This window comes from Mus musculus, chromosome 2 (assembly GCF_000001635.26).
Source record: "Mus musculus strain C57BL/6J chromosome 2, GRCm38.p6 C57BL/6J".
NCBI lineage: Eukaryota > Metazoa > Chordata > Mammalia > Rodentia > Muridae > Mus > Mus musculus.
The window spans coordinates 31,897,758-31,921,390 of record NC_000068.7 but is presented as its reverse complement, the minus strand read 5'-3'; the positions used below and the strand labels follow the sequence as shown (position 1 = coordinate 31,921,390).

Genomic DNA, 23,633 nt, shown 5'->3' with positions numbered 1-23,633 from the left:
AGACAAGGCCAGAGATGTGGTTCCTGATCATTGGCAGAGCCTGGCAGCCATCTCTGGAGCTACAAACTTCTGCTCTCCCAGGAACTATAGTGCAGCACCCTTTCTGATGCCAGGGCAGGGTTTCTGGGAGGTGGGTCCACACTGCAGGGCACTGAGGTGTGGGTGATGCCATGTGAGAAACGGTTCTGAGGGCATCTGATCAGCGTGAAAGCTGAGCTGCTGATGCAGGACTTTTAGGAGCCTGATTCAGGCAGATGCAGGCTGTGGTCCTGTGGCAGGCACGAGGCTGAGTGCAGCCCAGGCAGGAAAAGGGGGGCAGATGGAAGTCTTGACCTTACCATCCCTGCATCAGCCTCATGTGCTAACTATCGATATGAGAGAAGTGCTGGATTATTAATGTAGGGCAAAAGTGTGGGATGAGAGCTTATGAGATGTCAGGACTGAAGGGGCCTTAGGGGAGAACAAATCCCAGTGCTTTTTAGAGAACAAAGAAGGCAAGAGACCTGCCTAAGGCGGCCCAGACAAGCAGAGGGGCCAGCTGGTTTGACAGCTTTCTCAGCTATCCTGTCTGGGTCCCGAATGAGGGTTGAGGACAGTGGTTTTCCCGCCTTACCCCATGGGCCCAGGATTTCGGGCACTCACGAGCACATTTGTCCACGGGCCTTGTGGCCACGGCACTCCCGTAGAAACCCTCCCGACAGTGCTCGCAGTGGGCCCCTGTCGTGTTGTACAGACAGCGCAAGCAGTGGCCAGAATGAGGATCACAGTTGCCCACAGCATTGAGATCCACGTTCCCGCTGCACTGGCATCGGCGGCAGGGCTGGGGAGCTCCAGAGAGCCCTAGAGGATCCCCAAAAAAGCCATCTTCGCAGCTCTCGCATCGTCGTCCTGTGGATGGGAGGGGCAGGTTTGGAGCACTGGCCAGCTGCACTCACAAGCAGGCTGTATAGCTATCCCATAGCCTCTGAGGCTATGTGGGGTCTCTGGCTCAAGCTGGCCTACAGTCAGGTACTAGAGCACTGCCCGCTGGCAGTGTGGCCTTGGGCAAGCCATCATGCCTTCCTTATTCCTGGCTCCTCGCCTCTGTAGTGAGGAGAGCTTTGTAGCTGCTCCACAAGAGGCCTCGATGAGGTTATTTGTGCAGAGCACTAACTGCAGAGCACTCAGCAGTAGCAGGTACCACAGGGTCCACCATCATCCTTTGCATCTTTATTAGCATCTTCCTCAGCATCACTTGGACTTTGGTAGGCTCAACTCAGAAGTCCAGGGAAGCTGCATGCTACTCTCTCCCAAGGCCCCAGGAGGTGATGTGGGTAAAGAAGCTAGCAGAAATCTGAAATCGTTGATCTATAAGCTACCCAGGCCCTCTCTCTGGGGGTGGTTCCCTCTGGCAGCCACAACTGCTCCTGATGTCCTCTCTTAGGAATGTCCCACCCACCCTGCAAGCATCTCTCACTGTTCACTCTCACTGCCTCGGTTTAGAGGGGGTCAGAAAATGGGGATAGGTAAGAAATGGAGGGGCAGTCTAATGCCAGTGGGTACAGAGTCTAACCCCCAGGGAGCAGGATACTCCACAAAACCATTCAGTGCAGACACTAGTCCCATATACTAAATGTCTCAGAAGGACAACATTCTCTTCTACTTAGAGAAGACAAATTCAGAGACATAGTCAGATAGTAGTGAGGAGTGGGCATGGGACAGGGAGCTTAGATGACAGCTCAGTGGGCACGGCGGGCGCTCACTGGGGAGGATGGTGGCAGGGAACAGCCTACGATGCCAGGGCCCCTTAGGCCAATGAATCACACGCTTAAAATGATGGCCAAGGAGGACAGCTTTATGATATGGGTTTTATTATGATAAAGAATTAATGATGTAATATACCGATAGCCGTTTAATTGTCCACTTTAAGTGGGTGACTTTGTGGGGCATTGCAGTAGCCTCAAAGGCTGTTAAATGCACCTCTGAGGGAAGAGCCGGGGAGGGGGAAGTCCTGCAGCAGAGAGTGGGAGCAGAGAGGATGGAACCTGGGAGGAGAGGGCTGTTTGCCTCTTGTTGCCTGATACTCACTAAAACCTGAACTCTGAAAAGTCCTCTGTGTGTGTGTGTTTGTGTGTGTGTGTGTGTGTGTGTGTGTGTGTGTGTGTGTATGTGTCTGTGTGTGCGCACGTGTCTGTACAGGCAAACGAGTGTGCATGTGTGTGGATGTACACATATGTGTATGTGCGTGAAGGCCGGAGATAAGTGTTGGGTGTCATTCTTAACTCTACCTTGTGTTTTGAGAGAGGACCCCTGAGCCCCACTGCTCCTCCTGGACTCCCGGTATCCCTCTGCCTCCCCAGCGCCGAGGGGAGAGGAATGTGGTCCCTGCCCTTGCTCTTTGTCTTCTGTGCTCTAAGTCTCAGACTCAGGTGGTCTGGTTTCTTCAGCATCACTTCCCAAGCTGAGCCTTCCTTTGAGACATGCCAACCTCATTGTTGGGGTTTTCTGCAGTGAGGATCCCAGGTCCCTTGGCTTCCTCCCAACAACTTTAAAAACAACTCTAAAAGCCCACATATAGGCCTTCCAAGGTTCCATTATATATGGCCAAAGCCCCAGGTCTGCAGTAACTCTCAGCATACTGGGAACTTGACAAGGAGACTCTGTCCTCAGAAGTCATGCTTGCCACCCTTGGACCATGCTCTGTCCTACCTGTCATACCCTAACCTCTGTTAGAGCCAGGGCAGGATCAGGGCTCAGGCTTGGTCTTTCTGGGAAACAGAGCACAAGCCACTCACCTCTCTGACCAGGAGGGCAGTGTGTGCACACCACATCTCCACTCTCTGGGATGGTTGCACAGGCTGATTGGCCAGGGCACGGACAGGGCTGGCAATCATCAGCACGGCCTGAGAAGGCGTTACCGTAGAAACCTGGCATGCACCGCTCACAGGATGGACCCTCGGTGTGGTGGCCACACAGGCAGATCCCTAAGGAGCAAGGCACTTGTTCACTATCTCAGTCCAGAAGCCCCTGGAACAGTGGTTCTCAACCTTCCTAATTCCTAATGCTGCGATTCTTTTTTTTTTTTTTTTTTTTGGTTTTTCAAGACAGGGTTTCTCTGTGTCGCTCTGGCTGTCCTGGAACTCACTCTGTAGACTAGGCTGGCCTCAAACTCAGAAATCCACCTGCCTCTGCCTCCCAAGTGCTGGGATTAAAGGCAAGCGCCACCACTGCCCGGCATGCTGCGACTCTTTAACACAGTTCCTCATGATGTGGTGACCTCCAACCATAAAGATTTTTCTGTTGCTACTTTATAACTGTAATTTTGCTACTACAGCTAGGAATTGTAATGTAAAGATTTTTGGAGATAGAGGTTTGCCAAGACATTGCGACTTACAGATTGAGAACTGCTACCCTAGACAGTGAGTATCCTGGTGGAGGAGTTGCAGGACACACATTGGTAGACTAGAGAGACAGGAGCTTGGGGTAAATCCCGGCTGAGCCAGACTGCCTGGGTTCACTTAAGGTTTGTGTGTGTGAGCTGGGAAAACCTTCTAACCCGCCCCTCGGTGGGTAAGAGGTGTGGCTCTGCCACCTACTGGCTGGGTGGCCACCTTGCACCTCAGATCCCTGTCTTAGAAGTTGGGATGGATGGTAACAGAGGCCACACCACAAATATGCTGGCAGGAGTGGATGGATGGGGTGGCAGAGCCAGGGTGGGGGGCAAGGGTGGGCAGGGACAACAATTGGACACTGTTCACTATTCCTGTCTCACAGCTCTCCCGACCAATGGAAGGCACAGCAATAATCCTCTTCACCTTGAGGGCCCCACCTAAAGGGAGACCCTGGCTCAGGCTTCCAGTCTTTCGGGGGCTCACTCTGTACAGGACCTATAGTATATACATGCTATTGGTATGGCAACTCTTGGTACTGGAAGACGGAGGATACCACAGACCCCCTTCTCCAGTCCAGCAACCCCTGGAGTCTGCTCAGAGCCTAGGGTCGTGACTCACCATGGGGACCCAAGAGGGGCCCTACAGGAGGCAACCAGCAGTGTCCAGCCATGGCTGTGAGGAGAACGGAAGAGAACTTCATTCCCTAGAGCCAGGGAGAATTCCTGCCTCAGCTCACACCCTCAGGCTTGATTCTTAGACTAGCTGCTCTACCCATTTTACAGACGAAGGCTTACTTATACCGAATGGAAAGTTGTGGCAAAGTCAAGGGCTCCGTGGGGGTGAAAAATCAGTTCAATCTCATGAGGAGATTCTGTTTCCTCAACAGGAGCTGCAGGGAGCATTATCCAGGAAAGGGTTGCGAGGCTTCATCTAGGCTCAATTGGTGATGTCTGCCAGGCACAGGAGCCATGGACAATGTTCTATGTATCAGAGATTCCACCTGTCTTGGGGAGGCAGCAGGGCGAAAGGCCTGTGACACAGAGGTGAAAAGGCCTGTGTCTGTCCCCTAGCGCCTCCTGGTCACATGACCTCTGGAGAGGTTTCTGTATCTCTGTAGGTATGAGAAGTAGCTCTACTGAATGACAGCCACCACCGCTGGTGGGAGGTGTGGCTCTGTCACCTACAGGTCATGAGGTCACCCCACTTGGAAACAAATGGGACAATAATGGAGAATATATCACTTGCATGTCTACAGGAATCAAGGAGAAGACATTAGGGAGGAAGGGGATGAGACTATCTTATTCCTTCCTTTATATTATTTATCTGTCTCTCCCAGGAAAAGAACCCACCCACGGCTCACTCCGTCAGCTACCCCTGAACTTCAGTGCAAAGAGCGTTCTGTTCTTTTAAATATCTAGACAATTCCTGACCTTCATGGACTTTGTCTCCATGGCCTGGGCAGTGTATACTACTGCTGTCTGTACTGTATAGATGGGGACATTCGGGGAGAGAAGTGACTTTTCCAAGCAGTGAGGACACTTGGCTTGTGGCTTTGGGTGAACACCCATGAGTTCCTGTCATCTGTGCGACTCTCTGAATGTCTTTCTCCTGTTGCTATCTGTGCTGGTAATTCTCATAGCACCTGCTGGGAAGCAAGGCTCTGAGGGGCCTTTCCCAGGGCCTGCAGGGTGTGGTGGTGGTGGAGGAGGCGTGGGCAGATGCCTGAAGAGAGGCTGGCTGAAGGCCCCCTCAGGTGCATACAATCCCTGGCCCCTAGGTTCCACTCAGGACTTTTGTTATAATAGGCGAAGTCCCAGGGAACAGGGCAAGGACAGGCCAGTGTCCATGTCTCCCAAGGGCCATCTGTGAGGTCCAGTCCTCATGCCACCGTGTCTGCATAGCTCAGGGAGCTTTGGAATGGGATTCTGGGGACTTACCTGTGTTGGGGTCACAGGTGCCATGCTGGTTGCAGGTGCAGGGAATGCAGTTGGCATAGGGACCCCCATGAGGTATTTCTCTCTTGTATCCCAGAGCACAGAATTCACAGAACTGGCCTGTGTATCCCTGGGGACATAAGCAGGTCTCCACCCAAGAGGCTGGAGGGGCAAGCTCACGCTGGGGCCAGGCCGATGTGAGCTGAACTTCACACAAGAGCACTTGGCCTGCAGAATGAGAAGCAAGGGGGGACCTGCATCCATGTCCAGTCGATACTTCCTGAGAACCCACAATGGGGCTCATGCATGCAAAGGGGTCAACTGTTTGTTTGAGACAGGGTGTTCGCTGTATAGCCTGTGCAGTATTCAAGCTTGCGATCCTCTGGCCTTGACCTCTTAAGTGCTGGGATTACAGGCATGAATTACTGCTACGCCAGGCTTGAAGAACAATTTTAAAATTAACAGTCAAGGCCGGGCATGGTGGTGCATGCCTTTAATCCCAGCACTCGGGAGGCAGAGGCAGGCAGATTTCTGAGTTCGAGGCCAGCCTGGTCTACAAAGTGAGTTCCAGGATAACCAGGGCTACACAGAGAAACCCTGTCTTGAAAAACAAAACCAAAAAAACCAAAAAAAAAAAAACAACCCAAAAAACAAAACAAAACAAACAAACAAAAAAACAGTTGGGTGAATTTAGAATCCTTATCAGCCCATGAAGTGGATGAGGTGCAATGCCACTGTTGGCCAGCAGGGTGAGCAGTGCTCACAGGAAGATGAGGGACGGGATGGTACAGGATTCTGTCAAGGATGTGAATCGGCTTCCTAGAGTTGTTCTTCCCCAGGACTTCCTGCTCCCTGCCGTCCAACCCCTGCCTCTGCCCTCAGACACACTTCTGTTGCCTTGTGCAAGTGTCCTGATTCCTCAATCTCAGAGTCCATGCTGGGGGAACTCCACGGACAATGCAGGGCCAGGACCCATATTCTAAGGGTGTGAACTGTTATCATACTACCAGAATGGCCCGGTCCTTGGCCACTGGTCCAGATGCTCAGAGCAGTCAGATTGGAAAGCAGGCGCTGGAAGTGGAAGGTGGGCAGTGGGGACTCTGCCTCCTCAGAAGTCTCCTGCAAGCTGTAAAGGACAGAAAATCAATGGGACAGCCTGATGTAGGGACAGGTGGTGCCAAGAGGCTGGGGTCCTCAGAGCCTCCCAGTGTGCCTAGCCCTCAGAGGCCACTCTGCCTGCCACCCCACTCCCACCTCTCAGGACCGGGAGGACACTTACAGGAACTGGAGCTGAACTCGTCTTGGCTGCCTGGTGTCCTGAGGGCTGGGTAGACTGGAGGGCCTCAGAGACAGAGCCAAGCCTGCTCCCTCCAGTCTCAGCTGAATAGGAGGTGGGGAGCCTCCAGGGGGTACTTGGAGGGTCAGTATGACTGGCTGTCCATAGCTGAGTCTCTGGTCTCCCAGGAACTTCTCTGAAGATAAGAGGGAAGAGCTTTGATAGCTCCATATGCTTAATTTGATTCTATCATCTGTATTCTTATTTGTTTATTATCTATCTATCTATCTATCTATCTATCTATCTATCTATCTATCTATCTATCTATCTATCTATCTACCTATCATTCAAATGTAGGAGTACTCTGTCTGCATGTACACCTACATGCCAGAAGAGGGCATCAGATCCCTTTATAGATGGTCATGAGTCACCAGCCACCATGTGGATGCTGGGTCTTGAACTCAGGACCTCTGGAAGAGCAACCAGAGTACTTAACAGCTGAGCCATCCCACCAGCCCCTAGCATTTGCATAGATGGCAACAATAAACCATCCAAGCACAATGCAATCCAAGGCCAGGGCTGGGGAGATGTCTTAGTGGTTAGAGTGCTTGACACAGAGTGACAGAACCAGAGTTTGGGTTCCTAGAACCCACACTCAATGGGCATGGTGGCCTGCTGTAATCCCAGCCTCAGAAGCTGGAGCAAGGAAATCTCTAGAACAAGCTGGCTAGTGGGGGACTGGCCTGTCAGCGAGCTCCGGGTTTGACTGAGACACCCTGCCTCAATGAACAAGGCGGAAGAGAGATGTCAGATGATTTCTCACATTAACTTCTGGCTTCCGCATGCACTTGCGCCCATACACACGATTGTGCCCACTCCCATGCAAACATGCATCTCTCTCTCTCTCTCTCTCTCTCTCTCTCTCTCACACACACACACACACACACACACACACACAGAGTATTTTGATGATTTCACATTTGCCGTGCTCTGACTGAAGAGTCATAATACCCAGAGTTGTCCCCAGGCATAATCCCTGGGGTCTAACCAGAGGCGATTTGACCAGGTCAAAAAGGACTAAGCTGCAGCTAGAGTAGGAGAGGTCTATTGGATTATCCAGTAAGGTCCAGGGGATCTCCAGGGAGGAAGAGACGAAGATCAGTTGTGATCATAAGAAGGACAGCTTTTCTGAAGGTGGGGGAGGGTGTGGACTCTGGAGGGGAGACACAGCCCTGTGACGTGATGCCCAGTCCCTGCTTCCGGTTTCCAATACACAAAGAGAATAAATGTATGTGTTCCATGCTACCGAATCCATGGCCACTCGCCAGCACCTGTTTGACTGGCACCCCTAAGCTTGTGCTGAAAGAATCCTTCTAGTAAAGTATTAAGAGGTGGGAATTCGCCAGGCCATGGTGGCACACGCCTGTAATCCAGCACTCAGGAGGCAGAGGCAGGCGGATTTCTGAGTTCGAGGCCAGCCTGGTCTACAAAGTGAGTTCCAGGACAGCCAGGGCTACACAGAGAAACCCTGTCTCGAAAAACCAAACCAAAACCAAAACCAAAACCAACCAAACAAACAGAATTCACCTACTCTGAAGATCTGAATTATTAGCAGCAGCGGGGACCTGGGAGGTGTGGCCAATGGGGACTGACTGTTACCTACTTGGGGCTGAGAGTTCCTCCCCTCCTCGCAGGCCCAGGAGGAGCCCACTCTGGCTCCATTGCAGAGGACGCTTGGACACTCCCATGCTTCTGATCTGCCAGCCACCAGCTCCTAAATATCGAACACAGAATATTCACCCCAACAGTGACGTGCAGTGACAAGTTCCAGCAGGGCTCTAAAGTCGGAGGGAGTTTGAGGCCAAGTTGGGTCCTCGTCCCGGACAAACCTTGTGCAAGGTTGGCAAGAACTCTATCCACTGAGCTACATCCCTAGCCCTCTCTTTGTTGTCTTAGGATTCAGAAGACAAGCCTTTGGCTAGTTTCAGGCCAATCACTGCTATGTGGTACCCTGCTTTCTGTGTGGTGTCCAGCAGAGGGCCCACTGCCTCTGTATCTGGACATCCTGAAATTGATGTCCAGTCTTTAAGACTAAACTCTCAGGTGTGGGGGAATGTTCCAAGGAGGATTGCTGGGCATCTGGACTCTGATGGATTACAGAGCTTGGAGTTGCACCCTCTTGTTCCAAAGACACAATCATAGTAGCCAGAACCAATCTCAGATAGACCGGATGTAGTCTGTAAACTGTGAATGAGAGACCTGCCTACAAGGATCCTGAGATAGCCTAGAACAGGGAGCAGCACTGGCTGGCATACAGACGGTGCTTAATAAATGAAGGCCAAGAGTCTAAGCTGAAACTCACATATACTGAGGAGACTAACTCTCCTGCTGGTAAATGGAGGCTGCCCTACAGGACTCAGGGTTGCCGCAGCAATACCCAGTTTTCCAGTGCCACCTGATGGTAAAGTGTAAGAGGCTGGAGGGGTGGTGGTTGGGGAAGGAGCCCCGGGGCAGTGGCAGGTGATGGGGGATTTCCTTTCCCACCCTACACACCACGGCTGTGGGGCATAGGGTGTCTTTCCAAAGGGGGAGATGGTGGAAGGGCTGTTGCTGTCCCCATCCCAGCTTCCAAATTGAGATTCTCAGCCAGGGCCAAGGAAGGCAGACCTCATGCACAATTACCATGGCGGAAGTCTGAGCGGATGTGGTGTTCCTGGAACCCGGCAGCAGGAGAACACACCTTGGAGTGGCCATAACAGAAGCAGCTGCTGCAGCCCACTGGATTGTGGGGCTGCAGGTTAAATGTCCCAGGGCGGCATCTGTAAGAGAGTCAGACTGGGTCACGTGAACAAGCCAGGATGGCATAGGACCAGGATCCAGACGATTAGGACTCCTGGGGAAATTTAAGCAAATATTTTTATTTTTATTTTTCTCTTAAAATCACAACTTACACAGACAAGATGGACAGTCCCCATGCCTGCCTGTTCTGTGTCTCTGCTGCTGATATATGTCCTGGAAGCCAAGATCAGCACCACCTAACTAATGTTAACAAGCTCTAGGCTGTGTCTGGGTTTCTTTTCTTTTCTTAATAATATGTTTCCCTGCTCCAGGACTTGACACTGCATTTAGCTTCTCCCTTGTGTCTTCTGATTTGTAAACATTTCCTTCTCATCTTTTGAGGCCTTGATACCTTCATTTCTGTGTTTTTTTGTTTCTTTGTTTGTTCAAGGCAGGGTCGCACCATGCAACCCTGCCTGGCCTGGAACCCTCTATGTAGACAAGACTGTGGCCTTGAACTCAGAGAGATCTTCCTGCCTCTGCCTCCCAAGTACTGACCCTAAAGGTGTGCACAATAAGGCTTTGGGTCTTATTGTTGTTTGTTGGGTTTTTTTTGGGGGGGGGGGAGGTTCGAGACAGGGTTTCTCTGTGTAGCCCTGGCTGTCCTGGAACTCACTTTGTAGACCAGGCTGGCCTTGAACTCAGAAATCTGCCTGCCTCTGCCTCCGAGTGCAGAGGTGGGTGTTTGTTGTTTTTTAGAAAGACAATTTTAATTTTAAAAGTTATACATATATATACATACATATACTTATACATATACTTATACATATACATATACATATACATACATACATACATACATACATACATACATACATACATATATATATATATATATATATATATATATATATATATATATATATACATGCTTTGCTTGCAATCATGTTTGTGTACTGTGTGCATGTCTGGTGCCTGCAGCATCCAGAGAGGGTGTTGAATTGAATCCCCTGGAACTGGAGTTTCAGATGGTTGTGAGCAACCATGTGGGTGAGTGGGTGATAGAAACTGAACTGGGGTCCTCTGTATAATCAAGTGCTCCTAACTGCTGAGCTATCCTTCCAGCCCCCTTGTTTGTTTGTCTGTCTGTTTGTTCTTTGTATGTATGTATGTATGTATGTATGTATGTATGTATGTATGTGTTTGTTTGTTTGAGGCAAGGTCTTATTTTATATCCTGGCCTGCCTGGCCTTGTACTCATGACAATCCTGTCTCAGCCTCGCAAGTGACACTGGCTGTGGTTGAATCATCTCCCAGCTACAATGCTGCCCACAAGGTTTTTGGTCTAATCAGTTGCTACAGTTTAGTTAATAGAAATAGGGCACTGGCCAGGCATGGCAGTGCACGCCAGTAACCCCAGCAACTAGGAGGTGAAGGCAGGAGGACCAGGGGCTCAAGGTCATTTTCACCTACATAGCAAGTTCAAGGTTAGCCTGACCTACCTCACGGTTAGGAGTGGTAGCACAGCAATTAATCCCAGCACTCAGGAGGCAGAGGCAGGCAGAGCTCTTGAGTATGGGGACAGCCTGGGCTGCACAGTGAGAACCTGTCTCAAAAACAATAAACCTCCCAGGAGGGGAAAGTAGCAAAGAACTTACTTGCAACACTCTTAAAAAAAAAAAAAACACACCATTGTAATTATTAACTATTTCCAGGGTTGTATCTTGAGGGGACAAAATTCGGGTTTCCCACAGACACCAGCATTCATTCCATCTCCTCCCTACCATTGATTTCCACTCTACCCTCCTTTATCACTCAGAATTCTGAGGGAAGATTTGCTCCACTGTCCCCTTATCTGTTTATTTATCTAATCCTCCACTGGCATTATGGATATCTGCCCCATTCTTAGGGTTATAATTCAATTGCATCTTTATTAATTTTGTTATTCAAATTGTTCCAGTTTCCGGGATTTCCCGCAGATCTGCTCCTGTATTCCTTCCTCACAGGGCAGGGATGACTCTTAGCTCAGATGGTAGGGGCTTCTTGGAGCAAGGCAGGAAGAAGGTTCTGAGGTTAATATTGTTGTGTTCCATTAATGATGTCTGCCACTGGTGTGAGATGGGAGAGCTGTGACAGTTCTCCATTGGTGATGTCTGCCACGGGTGTGAGATGGGAGAGCTGTGACAGTTCTCCATTGGTGATGTCTGCCACGGGTGTGAGATGGGAGAGCTGTGACAGTTCTCCATTGGTGATGTCTGCCACGGGTGTGAGATGGGAGAGCTGTGACAGTTCTCTATTGGTGATGTCTGCCACGGGTGTGAGATGGGAGAGCTGTGACAGTTCTCCATTAGTGATGTCTGCCACTGGTGTGAGATGGGAGACCTGTGACAGTTCTCCATTGGTGATGTCTGCCACGGGTGTGAGGAAGAAGTGCTGAAATATGATATCAGGTATTTGCTGCCTGAATTAGACAAGCTCTTCCTGTCTTTCTAGAGCTTTCTTTTCAGGATTCTGATCTTGAAGCAACAGTGCATTTCTTCAGCTAAGAAACCCTCAGTAGAGCTGGGTCAGAATATAAGCAGTTCCCACAGGGCCTTTGGACAGGGCTTTACTGCTGTGAACAGACATCATGACCAAGGCAACTCTTTTATAAGGACAACTCTTTTTTTTTTTTTTTGCAAATTCTTTTTTTTAAAGATTTATTTATTTATTTATTTATTTATTTATTTATTTATTTATTTATTTATTTATTATATGTAAGTACACTGTAGCTGTCTTCAGACACTCCAGAAGAGGGCGTCAGATCTCATTACAGATGGTTGTGAGCCACCATGTGGTTGCTGGGACTTGAACTCAGGAACTGCGGAAGAGCAGTCGGGTGCTCTTACCTACTGAGCCATCTCACCAGCCCAAGGACAACTCTTAATTTGGGGCTTTATAAGGACAACATTTAATTGGGGCTGGCTTACGGGCTCAAGGCAGGAGCATGGCAGCGTCCAAGATGGCATTGTGCAGGAGGAGCTGAGAGTTCTACCTCTTTATCCAAAGGAAGCCAGGAGCAGTCTGGCTCTCACCACATTAGGAGGGGGGGTCTCAAAGCTCACCCCACAGTGATGCACTTCCTCCAACAAGGCCACACCTCCTAATAGTGCCACTCCCTGGGCCAAGCATACTCAATCCACCATAGGTAGCTTCCTGGGTAGCAGGCCCCTGGAGTTTGGGCAAGAACGTGGGGTGACAGACTTGCCCAAGTCTCTGAGGACCCTGCCCTGCCTCTCCCTTCAGCACACAGCATTGGTGCCTCACTGCTGGCAGCTCTGTGTAGTTGAGCACACCCACCTGTCACACAGGCTGCCTTCTACATTCTCTTTGCAGGGACAGTTCCCACTGCGGGGGTCACAGGTGCCCAAGCTGCCGGCGACATTGCAGGCACAGGGTCTGCCAAAGAAACAGAGAAGACACACGTCCATTGAGCAAGTCATAGTGGGGATTCCCCATCCTCAGAAGAACAGGGACAGTATTGTCCAAGAGACTGTACCTGCCTTCATTTTATCTGAGTACCCCACCTCCTCATGCAATACTGCCCCTTCCCACTGCCCGCCCCTCCCATTGGTCTATCCATCCATTCATCCATCCATCACCCATGCTCTTGCTTAGCATCCATCCACCTGCCCCCCATCATTGGTGCATCCATACATCCATCTACTCATTTCTCTTCCCATCTGTCTTTCCATTCAACTCACTCCTCCATCCATCCATCTCCCCCACCTCATCTGGTAAGACATGGTTCCTGTCCTCACAGATCCCAGAATCCAGTTAGGACAGACAGACAGACAGATAGGCAAGCAGGCAGGCAGGCATACAAGACGTGCTGTGAGGGAAATGGACAGTGGTGAGGCAGTTCTAGGGAGTTGTGTCTGGCCCAGTCTTGCAGAATGAGAGAGACCAGGGGAAGAGCGGGGGCATCTCAAGGTTGAGACAGTGCCTCAGCTGAGAACCAATGCATGAAAGCAGTGGGCATCACAGGCTGGGCAGACAGTGCTGGGAGAAGGGACAGGCTCTAGGGGAGGAGGGATGGCATGTGCAAAGGCCCTGAGGCCAGGACCTGGGGAGCACTACTGGCAGGTCCAGGGATTGATTGTTTTGGTTTTTGATTTTTGGTTTTTTGAGACAGGGTTTCTCTGTATAGCCCTGGCTGTCCTGGAACTCACTCTGTAGACCAGGCTGGTGGCCCCGGACTAAGAAATCTGCCTGCCTCTGCCTCCCAAGTATGGGATTAAAGGTGTGTGCCACCACTGTCCAGCGGTTGGTTTGTTTTTTGTTGTGCTGGGATAGGCAGGCGCTTACTCACTCCACCCTAAACCCTGGCCCTAGCTTTAGTGGATATTTCTGTGCCACCATGTCCACTCAGCAATCTTCTCCTGCCTTTTTAAATGTGCGGGGACTCTGGTGTTATTTTATGTTTATTTCTCATATGTGTTCATGGGAGTGTGTGCACGTGTTCATGGGAGTGTGTGCACGTGTTCATGGGAGTGTGTGCACATGTTCATGGGAGTGTGCCCGTGTTCATGGGAGTGTGTGCACGTGTGTGTGTGGAGGTCATAGATTAAAGTTAGGTTTCTTGTATTCTACTTTTTTGTTTGTTTGTTTGTTTTGTTTTGTTTTGTTTTGTTTTGTTTTGTTCCAGACAGGGTTTCTCTGTGTCGCCCTGGCTTTCCTGAAATTGTTCTGTAGACCAGGTTGGCCTTGAACTCAGAGATCCACTTGCTTCTGCCTCCTGAGTGCTGGGATTAAAGGTGTGTTTCACCACTGCCTGGCTTCTTGTGTTCCATCCTATTTTTTGAGTTAGGGTCTCTCACTGAACATGGAGCCTGCCGATTCAGCAAGACTGGCTGGTTAGCGAGCTCCTGCAACCTGCTCGTCTTTGTCACCTTTCCTCAGTGCCAGGTTCTAGATGCCCACGGCCAAATCCGCCTCTTGTGGTCTTCACCTGGTTCCTGGGGATCTGAGCTCATATCCTTGTACTTGCACAACAAATGCTACCAACTGAGCTATCTCCTTGGCCTTCACAAGCCCATTTAAAAGTGCTTTTAGGGGACTTCTAGAATTTGTCTAGCATGCATGAAGCCCTGAGTTCAATCCTTATAAAACTGGCCATGACGGTATACACTTTAACTCCCAGAGGAGGCCACTCTTGGCTATGTAGTGATTTTTTAGGCCAGCCTAGGCTTCGTAAGACCACACCCACAAAGTGCTTCTGAATTTGTCTGCAGTATTGGTCACCGTGGATTTTGCCATGAACTTTTAAATGTGTCTGGCCCCTCTTCTAAGATCCAGCCTGTGGCAGATTGCCGGTCCCTCTCCTCATGACCAGGTACCACGCACTCCAACCATGGATATAAGGCCTGGCTCCCTGCCCAGCTTCTTCTTGGCCCTCCGCCATGAGAATCAGCCCCCATCTCTTCCTCCTCCTCAGTCTCCTGTCACCATAAACTTGGGCTTCGAAATCTGCTCATCTCCGTCCTCCCTCTTCAGGGCCAGCCGTGCTCCTGCCAAAGCCTCACCCCGCCTCTCACACAGACACCTACCTTGGCCTCCCTGGTCACAGCCTTCCCCAGATACCCCAAAGGCCCCTCAGCACTAGGCTCTTCTTCTTCCAGACCTGAGTCTCACCTGACTCCTACCTCAGCCTTGGCTGTGTCCCCTCCCCACTTGGAGTGTCTCATGTCCCTTGCTCATGAATTCTCAGGTTTCAACCTGGGGCTCTGTCCTTCTCACAGCAAGTGGGCCTCCCAGGTCTCCCCCACCCTCCACCCCAGTGGGCTGGTTGGTTAGTTCTTCCTGTGTCTGCAGCTTTATCTCTCAAGAGGCAGGGGCTCAGTAGCTACAGGGTGGGGTTACATCAGGGGAGAATGTAAAGGTGAGGGCAGCTAGAATTCCGTTCCCTTGGCACAAACACACCACATGGTTGACCCAGGCCACCAGTCTGCAATGCACATCCTCACCTGCAGCCGCCCTCACTGAGTGAGTGGAATCCAGGCAGGCAGCGATCACACTTCCAGCCTGTCACTGTGGGCTTGCAGGGACAGACGCCTGAGTTGTCACACTGGAGACTCAGAGAGCCTGGAGAGGAGGGACACTGGGCAGTGGAGGTGGGAGGAGCCGAGGTGGGAGGGGCCGAGGTGGGAGGAGATGAGGGTAGGAGATGAGGAAGGGTGGAGCTGGGATCACTCACCTGCTGGGTGGCAGTCACAGGGTTGGCATGGTGTCTTCGGGGACCATCTGTAGTAGTTCTTCTCACAGCGCTCACAGTGTGGCCCAGTTGTGTGGTCACGGCACCGCTGACAGTGCCCACCATGGCCTGTGCTCCGATAGAGCTCCCTGTCAAACGTGCACTCCTCAGAGTGCCCACTGCAGTTGCAGGCTGGGAGAGATGGAAGGTTGTGTGTAAGAGTGATGGCCTCTGCTGGGGCTGAGAGACTATGCTCTCTGAAGCAGGAGGCATCTCCAAGATGGGTGTGCTTGGTTCATCCTGTCAACCTCCTAGGTTTCTCCTAGGTTCAGTGATTTCTACAGTATGCTGACATGGCAAGACCCACGTTAAAAATGGATGGCACTGGGGGCTGGAGAGATGGCTCAGTGGTTAGGGGCACTGGCTGCTCTTCCAGAGGTCCTGAGTTCAATTCCCAGCAACCACATGGTGGCTCACAGCCATCTATAATGGGATCTGATAATATATATTATCCTCATCGTTCATCTCTCCCTGCTTCCTGGCCGTAGATGTGATGTGACCAGCTGCTTCACTTTCCTGCCATCATGGCGTCCCCACCGTGAGGGGACTGTACCTTCACGCTGTGAGCCCAAACAAACCTTTCCTTTCCTATCCTGCTTCTGTGGAGCATTTTGTCATAGCAACAAGACAAGTGACTAAGAGGAAGGGCCAGAGTCTAGGCTCAACTTGACCCAGAACACAGAGCCCCATCATCTGGTATTCCCAAACAGGATGCTCTTTAAGAACTAGGTGGGCTTCATTAATAAACTCTCCAAAACAATGTTTTCCCGGACAGAGGCAGAGAGGTGTTTTAATAGAGGAGGACCATGGAGCCAGAAGTGTATCGGAGCCAGGGGGAGACACTCTGGACCAGGGAAGCATTATCTGCTTGGTGTGTGTATGCTAAGAGGCTTGCTGGGAGCGAGCACCGCGCCTCCTGATGGCCACGGAGGGGATAGAGTGAGGTAACTGATGTGTGATGCCCAGCGGATTGAGTCAGAGCTACCAGGAGGCTGGAGTTATGGGGAGGAGGCTGGGGGTGGAGGTGGGGACTAGGGGAGGGACAGAGCTGTATTCGCACTCTTTGCAGACCCTTCACTGGAGGCTGGAGACAGAGGAGAGGAGACAGCAGGCACCCAGAGGAGAGGGCTGCAGAGAGGGATTAAAGGGATGCAAAAGAAGGGGGATTTAGGGCTCAGAGGCTGCCTGGGCTGGGAGTCATGGGGTGAAAGGTCAGGCATGAAACCTGCATCTTTCAGGCTGGTGGCCGGGGTAAGGGCTTGGCAGGGGAGCAGGCTAGTTCTCAGCATTCCCCTCCCACGTAGAGACAGGCACAGACTTGGCCCAAGCAGGGAGCCAGCACACCTTCCCTGGGGGAGGCAGCCGATCAAGCCAAGAGGAACTCATTAGGACTGTGTTGGGCCCTGAGGCAGCTCCTACAGACAGAAAAAAAAGCTGTCCTATCTCAAGGAAAAGCTGTCTCCTCAACACCCCCAGCTCTGGCAGGCTATGGCCCGAGCCCAGGAGGTCAGCTGCGAGAGGCTGTGTGTGGAATTCTGTGCCTGGCTCCAGGCACCACACAGTGAAGCCGGAAGCAGAGGAGGACCGTGAAGGGAGATGGGCTGGACCAGGGCAAGTGGGATGCTGGAGTGGCTGGTACAGACACTGGGAAGGCTTCTTTTCCCTCTCCACCATCCTTGCAGAAGGTTCCAGGGCCCCTTCCTTCCTTCACCAGCATGTCTTTGAGGTTAAACAGACAGAGCCACACCACACACAGCTGAAACATCAAAGGGCTGCTGGGGACTGCGGGGGGACTGTGGGAAAGACTGGGGTGGGCGGATCTGAATCCTATGGGTGGGGGTGGAAGACTGGATTTCATTAGCTGCCAGGGTTGGAACAGTTAAGAAAGGGTTAAGTGGAGTTTGGGGACCTTCCTGCCCTCCTACCACAGGCGCCTCTCTGGGTGGACTCATCCTGGAATGACTTGTGAGGGAGGACTGGGGCTCAAGTGCTCCCTAGACATCATGTTCACTCTCCTGCCCAGCCAAGGACCCCACACTGAATGCCAGGCCCACCCAGGGGCACAGGCAGCCCACTGTGGTTTGGGGCATTGTTTCCTGTCAGTCTCATTAGCTTCAAGGCCTGCTGCCTGAGAAACACTCACGCAGACACTCGTTGGCATCCTCGGCGGTGCCTCGGGCCCACGGACGGTCCTGGAAGAAGGGCAGACAACGCTCGCAGTCCACTCCTGTGGTGTTGTGCTGACAGCGGCAAGCCAGCTGACCAGCCGCATTGGGTTCGCATTCACTGGCGTGACCATTGCATTTGCACCTGAGGAGAACACCGGGAGGAAGGGCCTGGAGACACTGAGGGGAGGAGGGTGCCCCTCGAAGGCAGTGCAAGTGTGGGCCTCCCTGAGCCCTGACTCCATCCCTGGGGCAGTGATAAGGAGAACCCTGGGGTTCCCAAATATCTATGGATTGGGGTCTGTTGTCCCTTGGAGAAGTGGGTTTATTTGATCTTGCTCATCTCCTTCACAGGTCACCGTGAAAGGAAGTCAGGGCAGAAACTCAAGGCAGGAACCTAGAGGTAGGAGCTGATGGGGAGGCCATGAGAGAATGCTGCATACTGGCTTGCTCTCCATGAGTTCCTCAGCCTGCTTTCTTGTATAACACAGGACCACCTGCCCAGAGATGTCACCACCCACAGTGGGCTGGATAATGCCATGTCAACCTTTTTTTTTTTTTTTTTGGTTTTTCGAGACAGGGTTTCTCTGTGTAGCCCTGGCTGTCCTGGAACTCACTTTGTAGACCAGGCTGGCCTCGAACTCAGAAATCCACCTGCCTCTGCCTCCCGAGTGCTGGGATTAAAGGCGTGCACCACCAAGCCCAGCTTGTCAGCCATTTTAAAAAAAACTGTCTCAGAGACTTGCCTACAGGCCAGTCTGGTGGAGATATATATTTTTTTCAATTGAGGGTTCCTCTTCCCAAATGACTGAAGCCTGTGTCTTTTTGACAAAATTCTAGCTAACCAGCACACCTGTCTTCGCCAGCCTCCTGTTGTCAGCTTTGAGCAGATTGAGAAACTGAGGCCTGGAAGGCTGTCCAAGGCTGCAACAGAAGGTCTCTGCCTGGGAACTCTGGGGGAACCTGGGGCTCAGGGAGAAGTCAATTCAGCTTCCTGGGTCAGGGAGGGCAAGAGGTCACAGGGTCAATCCTTCGAGGGCTGGGGTCACCTCAGGTAATTCTGCAATTGTGTCAAAAAGAGCAAGAAAGGAGTGTCCAATGCAGTGGGGAAAGCTTCCAAGTAGGCGGCAGAGTCTGCGCCCTGGGCCTGCATTCCCATGACACCCACAAGGTCAAGGGACGTGAAGTCCACAAAAACAAAACGATGTGCTTTGGGAGGTGGGTAATGTAGAGTGCCGGGTAGAGGCTGACATTGTGTGGCCACCATCACTGGTGGCTCAGAGCCCATGGTGGCCTGCTCCTGCCTTGCTTAAGATGAGGTCCCACAAATAGCATCAGACCTCTCTAGAGTCTTTGAAGGTGGGAGTGTCCTTGGAAGTGGGAGTGTCTCTGGAGGTGGGAGTGTCCTTGGAAGTGGGAGTGTCTCTGGAGGTGGGAGTGTCCTTGGAAGTGGGAGTATCTTTGGAAGTGGGAGTGTCTTTGGAGGTGGGAGGGACTTGTACTCCCCAGCTGCAGCAGACACTGAGGGACAGAGCACAAGACAGAGCCCATCCTGGCTTCCCAAAGTCAAGTCCTCAGAGGGCAGTGTGGGATAACTGGCCATTACCAGGGCCCCATCTCTAATTTGGGAACACAGAGTTTTGGTACTGTTTGTTCATGAGCTCGGGGTAGGCAGCAACACCCTGTGGCTGCTGGTAGGAATGAGTCAGCATCAGTCAGTCATGGAAGACAGGTGGTCACCACGGGAACTAAGGAAGTATACTCCATCCCTGAGAGGATGCTGCAAGCTCCTGCTCCCCCATGAATCCTTCTGACCCAAGGGAAGGTGCTGTTCCTTCCTGAGAGTGGCCTTCACAGCCAGCTGTGGGGCCCAGGGTGGTTTGGGTCCCGCAGCTGGGACCCAGATGTTCTCTGGCCTGCAGCCCCTCACAGCAGGCATAGCAGATGGAGGTCATGACTGTCTTTGGAGTCCTGCTGGGAGGTCTGACCTGACTTACAGTGTGTGTGGGTCATCTGTAGCTTCTCACCTGTGTCCCCTGAGATCCTCTCACACATAGTCTTCCATGGAAGGGCAAGGTATTGGGCACAAGCTCCTCCCCACCTCCTCCATCTTTAACATCGCCCAGGAATCTCTGCATGGTGGGAGCCCAGCATCTGGGGGCCATCCTCACTGTCAGCCCACATTCACTACCTGTCACTTTGAGCTACATCCTCATCTTCTTACAGGTCAGCCCAGGCTCCCGGCCCTGACAGTATCATCATGGTCCCAGCTCCCTGCCTCTTGCAGGTTCTGCCTCCTCCCTGTCCTCACCCTGTCCCACACTGCTGTACCAAGGATGGATGACTCATATTGTCCACCAGACAGGATCTAGAATCACCCGGGAGACAAACCTCTGGGAGGGTCTGCTGAGCAGGGACAACCCAGCCTGAGTCCTGAGCGAGGGAGGTATTGTCCCATTGACTGGGGTCCCGGGTGGATAATGAGAAAGCAAGCTACATGTCTGTGTTCACCTCCCTCTGACTCACTTGCTGCCGTCATGCTGCTGGACCCTCCAACTATACTTTGGTGAGCCAAAATCTTTCCTTCCTTAAGGTGCCTCTGTTGGGCATTCTGCCCAGGGCACCCCTAGCATTTGTTCTGCAGAACTGAGTCAGGCCTTCGGGCACACTGGGGCACACTGATGTGTTTATTGAGAGCTGCTGGATTCATGTCTGATATGCCAGCTACAGGCCTGGGGTGGGAATTCATTGTCTCTTCTCTTTCCTGGTGGGAACGTGATGGGGGTAGCCTGTGGAGGCAGAAGGGAGCCAGCAGCAAGGCTTCAAATGCATACAGGTTTTGGGGGTCCTGTTTATTTCTCATCTGGATCACCCCAGGTACTTTACCAGCAGCTGCTCTGTGGCTCATAGACCTGAGGTGGGGCCTGTTGCCCGCCTCCCCCTGGTCCTGTGCCCTGCTTCCAACCTACCTGCCACCCACAGAGAAGTCAGACACAGCGTAGTAGTAAGACTGGAGCACTCTGGGGTCCTTGAAGATGTCATCCCCAAACGTGTTGAGCCGATCTAGAGAGATCAGGATGTCAGTGCTGGTGACCCACTCCTGGGAAAGGAAACAAGGACACCATGAGTAAGTATTCTTGGCCTGCTCCCCTGGGATATCCTGCCCACTGGTCCTCGGAAGGTGGGGGTGGCCGTGGGGCACAGGGACCAGCTGGCCAAGACAAATCCTGAGGACAGACCTGAAATTAGGAGACCTGGGTCAATCTTGCGACAAGGCCCAATGTCTCGGTGCCTCTGTTTCTCTATGTGCAAAATGCAGCTGGGTTAGCTCCCCTGATGGTGTGAGAAGGAGGAGGAGTGTGGTAACGTTAGCCACTGGTCACAGGGCCTGGCATCTGCACAGACATGTGTGTGTGTGTGTGTGTGTGTGTGTGCGCGCGCGCGCGCGTGTGTGTGTGTGTGTGTGTGTGCCTGTGTATACAGTGGCTGAGGAAGCCCATCTGAGACCCTACGTGTGGGTCACCTGCCTTCTCTCCTGCTCTGTTTTCTCCCTGTAGCTCCTCATAGGCAGAGGATTGACACCCCAGAACATGAGCCCCACAAGCCAGAGCCCCTGGGCTCTGCCTGGCACAGAGCAGACCCTTGAAAGATTCTTGCTGATCACGGGCTGGATGCGCAGCTTCCCCGTGGAAGCGCGTGGTGAGGAAGTGGGGGGATGCACGTGGAGAGTGACATTTCCATCCGCCTGCTGTTATAATCAGAGGCGGCTCCGGCTGAATATTAATCAACGTTTTAATTCAACCCAGGAGCCCCTGGCTTAGCAATCAGGCCGTCAGGATGGAAAATGAGCTCCTGGCATAGTTGTTCCTCACCCCAGCAGGACTCAGTCCTGAGAACTCTGTACGGTTTTGAGGCTGCGGGTCCCTGTCACTCTCCAGGTCTCCTGGGGCTGGGATTTGCAAAGGTCACTGTGCTTTCAGGGTTCTGATGAAGGCAGGTCTGACTGTGAGAGGTTGGGGTAAGGTTGGAGTCCACCTCCTTCCTCCTCCCTTTCCTCCCCCTCCTCCTCTTCCTCCTCCTCCTCTTCTTCCTCCTCCTTCCTCCTCCTCCTCCTCCTCCTCCTCCTCCTCCTCCTCCCTTTTATTCCTCTGACAGGATTGCGTTCATCCCAGACTGGCCTCAGACTCACATGTAGCCCTGGATGGCCCTGAACTCCCAATCCTTCTGTCTCCACTTCCAACATGTTAGGAATACACCATTGTGCACCACCACACCCAGTTTATGAGGTGCTGCGTTCAGGCTGGGCAAGCAATCTACCCACTGAGATAGGCAGGTTTGGGACCCCTGTGTTTCATCTTGTTTGTGATACCGGGGTCAAACTTAGGGTCCTGTGCACGCTGAGCAAGCACATTATCTCCAAACCACACTGTGTTCTCAGAGGGCCCCTGGGAGATGCTGAGGCCTCTGTGAACCAGGGAGCTAAGGCCTGGGTGGGAACTGAAAAAGACTCAGCAGTGGAAGTGTTGTGACTATGAAACCAAGTGGAGCAGGGGAGGGGGTCTCTGAACACATTTCTCCCTAGGCAGCCCCCCACTTGTACACAGCTGGGGGAAACCAGGTGAACTGCAGGTTGCCCTGGGACTCATGGACTTTCTGCTTCAGCCTATTAAAATGATAAATAAATAAACAAAAAATGTTTAAAAACAGCTGGGCAGTAGTGTTATATACCTTTAATCCCAGCACTCAGGAGGCAGAAGCAGGCAGATCTCCTTGGGTTCGAGACCAGCCCTGGTCCATAGAGTGAGTTCTAGGAAAGCTAGGGCTACACAGAGAAATTCTTTCTTGAAAAATCAAATACATAAATGAATTACACTTAAAAATAAAAGTAAGCCAGGTGTCCACAAAAGATGGCAGGATTCTAGGGTTGAAGGTGTGACAACCAGAAGGTCTCTCAGGTCCTAGCTCTGCTGATTTGCTTGCTGTTCCCTGACCCACGTCCCATCCTGCCACCCTTCTTCCCAGGTTGAGCTGTCCCCTGACCTGCAGCACAGGGCTCTCCTCAAAGTTGTAGGCACTGGGACGGCCTTCCAGGGTGGAGAAGGCCACGTTGCCCCCGTTCAAGGGGGAGATGTCACTGAACTCAGAGGTGCAGAAGGCCACCCTCTCATCCTCGCCCGGTCGCAGGTAGTGGCCCTCAGGACGGCCATAGGTTTTCTGGCAGGAGGCACTGTAGTATTGGTAGGGCTCCCAGGGGCCACTGGCGTACGTGCGCTTGTAGATGGCAAAACTCTCAGGGCGACTGGTGTGGAACTTCAGCCTCACATAGGTAATCTCATAGGCCTTCCCTGCAGCCAGGAAGATGGAGACCATCTTATAGAAAGGAACAGGTACACAGACAGCCCTGGGTCGGGGGTGGGGTTGAGTGGGGTCAGGGTGGAATGAGGGGGTTGGGCAGGATGGCTGCTGGCAGAACTCTCTGGAGTTTCGGGCCAGAGGGCCTCTCCATTGCTGATGCTTGTCAGAGGAGCAAGGAGAGGACTACGCCTGCAGGCCTCCTAGCTGCTAGCCCGTCCTTTATCCAGCTCAGCTCACCTCCTTGCATGGGAACCTGAGCCATGGTGAACCATCGTTCCCTGAATGGCAGTGTCTCTTTTTGCTCAGTAAACAAACAAACAAAAACAAATAAGATAAAATGAAGACTGCAAGACTCAGTACCATGGAGGGCATGTGGTAGGTGAGACCCCACAGCTGGGAGTGACAGGGAAAGTGGCACTTCAGGAAACAAGCTGGTGTCACCTCAGGATGTTGAACAGGGTT

At 52.1% G+C, this 23,633-nt stretch overlaps 1 protein-coding gene across 1 annotated transcript in view; it reads right to left on the bottom strand.

The window, feature by feature from the left end:
- Window positions 1-23,633, bottom strand: part of Lamc3 (laminin gamma 3) — a 61,803-nt gene that overhangs the window by 27,693 nt on the left and 10,477 nt on the right. Inside the window, exons 2-14 of the mRNA NM_011836.4 lie at window positions 22,857-23,161; window positions 20,786-20,916; window positions 17,795-17,961; window positions 15,595-15,783; window positions 15,365-15,482; window positions 12,699-12,797; window positions 9,264-9,400; window positions 8,245-8,355; window positions 6,585-6,777; window positions 6,313-6,431; window positions 5,309-5,533; window positions 2,775-2,963; window positions 643-888 (exon numbers count right to left, since the gene is read on the bottom strand). Of these exons, the coding sequence (NP_035966.2) occupies window positions 643-888; window positions 2,775-2,963; window positions 5,309-5,533; window positions 6,313-6,431; window positions 6,585-6,777; window positions 8,245-8,355; window positions 9,264-9,400; window positions 12,699-12,797; window positions 15,365-15,482; window positions 15,595-15,783; window positions 17,795-17,961; window positions 20,786-20,916; window positions 22,857-23,161 (2,229 nt within the window). The remainder of the gene's footprint in view (window positions 1-642; window positions 889-2,774; window positions 2,964-5,308; window positions 5,534-6,312; window positions 6,432-6,584; window positions 6,778-8,244; window positions 8,356-9,263; window positions 9,401-12,698; window positions 12,798-15,364; window positions 15,483-15,594; window positions 15,784-17,794; window positions 17,962-20,785; window positions 20,917-22,856; window positions 23,162-23,633) is intronic.